Genomic DNA, 7,461 nt, shown 5'->3' with positions numbered 1-7,461 from the left:
GGCGAGGCCGGGCGGCCCGAGGGGCAGCGCTGCGGGAGGAGCTCGCCTCGCGCGAGGGCAGAGCCGGCCTCCTCCCCCGCGCCGGGCCCTCTGTGCTGCTGCGTTGCGTCACCAGCTGCCTGAACCAGGGGCCCGGAGAGATGTGCACCTCTAAATCCGTGCACTAGAGAGACAGCTGCCCCCCTCCGAACAGTTCAGAGTCTTCAGAAATAACCTGGGATTCTTGCTTTCCTCGTCTTGTTGCTGCCGCTATGGAACTAGCAAAAGCCAGCCTCTGCTTGCAAACTGCCTGAAAATTTTCAGCTTGCTTTTTCCATTTGTGCAGAAGGCAGAGCATGGGCTGTGCAGAAATTAAAGTCGTCTGAAGGTTTAGCTCTGTAAAATTTTATACACACAATTCATTCTAAGTAGCCATAGTGAAGTGGGGCTGAGCGTGTGTTTTGGACTTGGCGAGGTTTTGGACTTTGCGAGGTCTCAGCCTGAAAAGTTTGGCAGAGTTTCATCAGAACGTTTCCTCATTATTTCCAGTTTATTGTGCTAGAAGGAATTGTGGATTTAAATTGTTACAGATATTCTTCTGTTACTGAAACAGGACTCTTGCAAAACCCATGCCTAAATGCAAGCAAGTTTTAGCGTGTCTAAAGAATGAATCAGTTACTGTTTCACGTTACTGTTTATCTGGTGCAGTGTTCAAAAGAACTGAGATGATATTTGAAAATACCTGGGGAAATTGTTTTAAACAGAAACCCTGTTTGTTTATATGAGTCAAACCAGTTTCAGGAAATTCTTTGGACGTTCACCAGCAACTTGCTGGCCTCTGGATGGCACTGTTGTGCCTGGAATTCTTCTGCTTTGAAGTCTGCATTATTTAAACGAATAGAACTGTTGTCAGCTGTCTCTGTGATGCATTTTGTCAGCAGGATCTATCATTTACATCATGTTATATTTTAAAGTTTGATTTCTGACAGGTGCTCAGGCACCTCCTGTAAGTGATCTGCAGGTAAACCACCCCTGGCTGTGATTTTTATCAAGTCTTACCTGCAAGTGGGGACAGGCCAGGCTATTCCTTCAAAGTAAAACTTTAGAGTTCCATTTAGCATGTTTCAGAAAATGGTTCAGTAACACTCTAGGTTTCATTTGGGTCAAGAAAGACCCAACTGAAACTACTTTGAACCCATCCCTTCATAATGTAGAAAGGGTTTTTTTGTAGTAAGGGTTTTTTGTTCCAACAGGAGCTGATTTTGAGGTTAAACGTATAGTTGCCGAGAATGCTTTGGCTCTAACTGCAGGTGAGGGGTACTTACAACAGCTGCTGTTTCGGAAAAAATTCTGACTGGCAGTTATATCCAGCCTTCCTAAAGTCAGCCGACGATCATACGAGTATTCCTTGCTTTTTAGTCCCACTGGCAGCAACCAGCGATGGTGTTCTGCGTGAGAAGTAGCTGCATTTGATTATGTCTGCATATAAAGCAGCCTTGGATGTGATGCACTCAATACCGTCAATATGTTTTTAAAAATGAAAGAAAATGATCTCATATCTAGATTGGATTTGTAAGTACTGAGTGTAAAACTGGAATCATAAACTCAATAAGGAAAGATATTCCAAGGAAAATAAAGAGGTGCTTCCCTTTGTCTTGATCTTCCATGCAAAACTATACCCGAGGTGTCCCAGCCTTAAATTCCATTGTGCACCTTAGCAAAGAGAAAGACAAAAGCGGGACCAGGGAGCCAGCTGCAGTTCTGTGACCCCAACCAGTGCCAGCCTGGCCTCACATTGCTTAAGAGTTGTTCCATGTCTGTGTAGCCTAGTGGATCATAGCTTCAGTTTTCCTTTCCATTTCCTCTGGACACTGAAATAACTTGCTCTGGAAGTTTCTCGTAGACCCTGATGACATACTTCTGGCCTTTCTTCATCCAGCAGTTTTGTTTTCTTGTTACTCGGTCACTCACTGATGAGAACATGTATTTTTGTTGCTTTCATCCTTTTAAATCTGAGTGGCCTTCCAGAGTTTAGAATTGCTGTGCCTCACAGCTGGTTCATTGGCTCTTTGTCATACTATTTTTTGACTTAAATTCATTCTAAGTCAGGATTTTCTTGTCAGCTTGTCACAGTCAGGATGCTTTGAGGCATTGCCCTACATAACACTTTCATACTTTGATGCTTTGTTCTGACCTTTCTTCCTTTCGTGTCAGTATTTCACTCAGATATCTTGGCATGCTTTCCTGGTGTTTGGATGCGTTTTTCTGGACCATCTTCTCTACTTTGAGAACAGCTGCCTGTGTGTGCATGTGGCAGGGCAGCACGTATTTGTAGGACATAGCACGTGGCAGAACAATACAGGGGGGTCAGAGTGGTAAGGTATTTAAGGAAAAAAGGGGGTTATGACTGGGTCCCATTTCCCTCCCTTTAACTTTGCACTCTCCAGGCTTATGTGATGTGGTGGCAGCTTGTGCAGACCATCTTGCAGCTACGTCTGGGCTTGATCCCAGAGGCCATGCATATAAGTAATATTTTTGGAGTACTTACTGAAATTTGTGATTATTGCAGATACTTGCACTCGTATGCACAGTACGGATGCAGTGAAATACACATTAAGTGTGTTTTGTATTGGAAATTACAAGAAGAACATTGTAGCAATTTTAATTAATTGCTCATGGTTTGTGAACCACATTTAAGAATTTAAGAAGTTTCAGAGCATGAAAGTGCCAATAATATTAGCTAGACGTTGAGGACCACAAAACCAGAAGGTGTTCTGCATCTTGTAGTTTCCTGTGTAGCAGCCTGTGCTCTTGACTTTTCCCAGAGGAGTTTCTTTTTACTGATACCAAGGCATCTGTTCTGGGCTTGCTCCCTTTCTTTTATTGGAAATTGTATTTTTTTTTTTAAATTATAATAAAACAACATCTAGCTGACATGAGGATCCTGGTTTTACTTGGCTCTCTACATATGTGTGGTGAGAAAATTTCAGCATCACACAACAACCAACAGATGTGGTCAGGTGAACTACTGAAACTGCTTCTTACAAAAGGAAAATGTAGGATACAGGAATTAAATGATTTATGATGGGTTGCAGAGGAAACAATATGTGTTACATGTTCAAACTTAATGTCTCAGGTTGGAATTCACCACAAGATCATCTTTCCAGGTCCTGTTTTTCATACACATTCAAATATTCATTAAATTCAGAAATCTTTTTGGGTTTTAAGTGCTCACTGTATGGCTGAATGTTGAATGGATTCTAAGTAGGAAGCAATCTCAAAGTTAGTAATAGAGGGATGTGATCACTTCAGATTGAAACACAGTGAATTTCACTAAAGAGCATGTTCTAGTGTGCACATAAGAAAGGCTGTAGCTGGTAAGCGTGTATGAAGACACAAAATTTTTTAGCAGTGAAGAAAGTAATAAGAAAAATAAGTCTGCAATAACAAGAGCCAATTTTTCGATTCTGTCTTAAGAATTAGAAAAACTCGTTTCATAAAACATTTTTATAGACTACCAAGGCATTTGTAAATAAAATTTTTCAGTCTTTTTCTTAGGCAAATAAGAATTCACGTTTCAGTATGATAATAAATTACTAACCAGGTTCACTACATATGGCTTGTTAATGTTTTAAAAACAAGGCCAGCTGCATTTTCTGACATCTTTTTCTGAAGAGCATGTCCACTGGATTTTTGGTGTGAATTAATATCATTAAGTCACCCATATTACAGCAACTACATGGCATTCACAAAAGACACCCTTATGGAAATAACGACACCAGCATTTTGTGGCGTGTTGGCTTGACTGGGGTAAGATCCAGCTGTAAGTGGGCTCATAGCAGCATAGCAGATTCTGTGTGTTGAGAATATTAGACGAGAAACTTAAATGGAAAGCATTTCACATGTTAAGCATATTTTATTTATTTATTTTTATTATGGGCTAAGGCTTTGTAAAAGTTTAAAATATTAAACGCATGAGAATCTAGAAACACTCCACCAGAGGAGTAACTTTGCTTGCATAGCAGTTTTTACAGCTGCTTTGCAAGCAGTGGATTCTGTCAATGTATCCAACTGAAATGGCTGTTAAAAGCTATTCAGGAACAGTGGCAATAATCGCAAAGGCACAGACCAAAATTCTTCAGAGAAAGGTGCCAGCATTTTATTAATGTTTCTAAGACAGTAAAAGGCATATTTCAAAAAATATTAAATGTGCTTTTTCGAATAATATGAGATTCTTCAAAGTATAAAAGCAGTTTGACAACTTACAGAGAAAGAGTATATAATAGTTGGTTTTCTGCAAAGGATTATTGCCTTCCTGCATTTCCTAGTTTATTGCCATTTTAGTCTATCTTTGCCCTCCTTTCCATACTACCTTGTAAATACACAATACAGCATGGGCGGACGCAAAAGTGCTGGTCTCCCATTCCAAATACCATTTGCTCATATTCAAAGCAGACTCAGGCTTGTTTTGCTCTGAGCTGTCCAGAAGCCATGTGAAGATGACCTTTATGGCACTGTTTCTCGTGCTCATGAGCAGCCCTGAGAGGCAGAGCTCAGGTTTGACGCCGCTTGCTCCCTCACCTCACCATGATAAATGTACACAGTTCTTTGTTGGCTCCAGTAGTGTCTGGGAGAGAATATTAAGATCTTGAAAGTGAAGATAAGAAGCTTGTATTTAATGCATAAGGAAGGCTGCAAGGAGAAGGGTGGTAAGGTGAAGGGAGATCATCTATGCATACAGTGCAAAGGCACAGAACTTAGTCAAGGCCATGGACTACGATGTGGCAATAATTGTAACACAAAAAGTGGTAACAGAAATGCGGATGAGTGTACTGGCTCCACTAGTGGATAGGAAAGACTCTATACTGGAGGCAAAGTCATTATGCCTTAGACAACAAACAGCCCTGAATATTCAAGGCCCGGTATATGGGCTCTGATGCCCAGTATACATCTATTGAAAGGATGGCGCGGCTGTCATTGTTGGTTCAGGAAGGACGCGGGAGAAATGGCTGGAGGGTAAAATTAGGGTAGTAGCCTAGTTGATGATTAGACCTGACAAGATAGCAGGAAGACAGGCTGAAACATGAGTTTGACTGAGGGGCAGGTTTGAAGTAGAAAGCTACATCTGTATGTTTCTGTCCAGAGATGACTGCTGAATTTGTGATAGCCGAAAAATTACTCAAAGGGAAGATTCAGGGGGAGAAAAGGACAAAAGACTGAGATCTCTCCATTCCCTGGCAGGAGAATAACTTGAAAATTAAGCTGCAAAAGCACTCTAAAGAGCAGAAGTTGCCTGAGCATACATTATCGAGATTAGCAGTGGGTCTTTTGTCACAGTGCACAAACAACTGACATGCTGGGGGAGATGAGGGTGGAGAAACGGGCCTGAGGTGCTCAGAGGGAGATTGTTCTGAATTCATAGTAAAAGATTGACTAGAGTGTATATGGTGTCTAGGGTGAAAGCTATATAGCATGAGTTCTTGTACCAAGTCCCTGGAATGGAATTTGGAATTGGGCGATGGAGCTTGGAGATGGACGGGGAAGGGGTGTATGGGATAGTAGCTGGGATGACTGATGGGATTAATGTGGCTGTCTGCTGACTATTGTAAAGAAAAAGCTGCAGAGAATGAGTGGGCGAGGAAAGGATAAATTATAGTATGAAATTGAAAGCAAGTGGGATCAGGATTAGCATGAGGTCACTAGTGCAAATGTAGAGGTGTGAATAAGCAAGTAGATAAGAGACTTCTTGGCTAAAATGGAAGATAATTTAGCATCCACAGAATAATGTTGGTTACTTATGTGAAAATATAAAGCCAAGCATCATGGTTTAATTGTACTCTGACAATTCAGAAATTATTTTACTCCCAAATTTAAATTTTCTAAGCATAAATTTTCTGTATAGAAAAGTCTGAAGGACAAAGTTCATCATGCCCAACAGGCTTATAATAGGATGTTTAATCAGGAGTCAAATCAACATTAATTGTTCCTTCTATTCCCTTCAGCTTATCTAAGATCGTGCTGCTGAGGATAATAGAAGTCTAGGGTGATTAGATTCTTAACTTAAATGCCTCTATTAAAGATTAGTTAAGTAGGATGAATCTTGGCATGGATATCATTGTAGTTGTGAAGAGAAGCTCAAAAATGTGAAAAGTGTAGTTGATATTTATTGTCTACCTAAGTCTGAAATCAAAACCAGATGTGATTTACTCCAGATATTTCTTGAGTACTCCTCATGGTAATTAAAAGTCAGTGTCATCTTTCATCAGGTTTCATGTAAAAAAGCAGTTGGAGGACGAGGGCTCAATAGTGTATTACAAGGGGCATCTGCCTATTTATTAGCTTGCTCTCTCTTTTCTTTCCCCTTTAAAACTACTAGGAGAGAAGTCTGTGGAGCTGAGCAGAATTCAGCCAGGATTCCTCCCTCAGATGAGTGGAGTCAAAGGAACTCATCAAGCTCCACAGACCAGCTCTCTGGTGGAGCCTGCTTGCTTTTCAAGTGAAGCCTTCATTTGGTAACTCAAATTATTAGTTTTTCATCATCAGACTTTGGAAGAGTACTTATTTGGAATTACGTATTTGCACAATAGGTGCTAGGTGGTGATTAATGAGAAACCTGTTTCAGTGTTGATACTAATGATAATTTTGATATTTCGAGAAAGATAAAAGATATACAAGAACAAATTTGTAACAGTGTAAGTTCTCTGAATTTCTTTCAGTCTACTAATTAGCAGTTGTTTTTGCCAGAATGTACAAAGGATTGTTGTGTTTTAACCTAAGCTGCTTAAACAGATTGTTTCATTATATCCTGTTCTCAAAGTAAAGTAAATTTATACTAGAAAAAAAATTCCCATTTTTTTCAAAGAAAATCAGCAAAATGTAAACAAAGGTCTAGAATGCACTGTAAGTCTTCATAAAGTAATTAGTTATTCACAGTAGTTCTTGGAACAACCACATTTTCTATCACCATTCTGGCTTTAAAGAAACAGCTGCTGGCACTTGTGTAATGAGCATCATCACTTACAGAACTAAATGAGGTTCTAAAAAGTTTGGGTTGCTAAGAACATGAGTAAAAGTTAGAGTATTAGGTGCATACTGTATTTTATGTTCCCGTACATATTTCATAAACTGCCCTTATATGTCTTTGCCTGGCCATCTTGTACAACTCTGAATGGGAAGGTACATTACTGGTCAATTTAAAGATACATACAATATAACAGATGGATTCTAGCAACTTCAGAGCAGTAAGTTCAACTTGTAAGGACGTGAGTCCAATCAATGTGTACTCATTTGTAGTAACAAGTTTTTAAAGATGAATGCAAAGATGAAAGAAATTATTCTTCCATTAAAATGAGCAAAAGGTTAAAACTAAATTTTGGATAATCTCTCTTCAAAACACAGTTTATAGAACAGGCTGCTTTTTGTTTTATAAAACTTAAAGGAACAAAAAACCTATGCTTTAAAATTATTTTTATGTGGTCCTGG

At 39.6% G+C, this 7,461-nt stretch overlaps 1 protein-coding gene across 1 annotated transcript in view; it reads right to left on the bottom strand.

Moving 5' to 3' along the window:
* The window catches only part of SRFBP1 (serum response factor binding protein 1), a 168,291-nt gene that overhangs the window by 72,853 nt on the left and 87,977 nt on the right, over positions 1 to 7,461 (bottom strand). Inside the window, exons 3-4 of the mRNA XM_035892092.1 lie at positions 1,722 to 1,763; positions 366 to 373 (exon numbers count right to left, since the gene is read on the bottom strand). Coding sequence (XP_035747985.1) covers positions 366 to 373; positions 1,722 to 1,763 — 50 coding nt within the window. The remainder of the gene's footprint in view (positions 1 to 365; positions 374 to 1,721; positions 1,764 to 7,461) is intronic.

The sequence above is a fragment of the Egretta garzetta genome, unplaced genomic scaffold, assembly GCF_000687185.1.
Source record: "Egretta garzetta isolate BGI_Z169 unplaced genomic scaffold, ASM68718v1 scaffold473, whole genome shotgun sequence".
NCBI lineage: Eukaryota > Metazoa > Chordata > Aves > Pelecaniformes > Ardeidae > Egretta > Egretta garzetta.
Note: the sequence above shows the minus strand (reverse complement) of the source record. Positions and strands in the feature narration are given on the sequence as shown.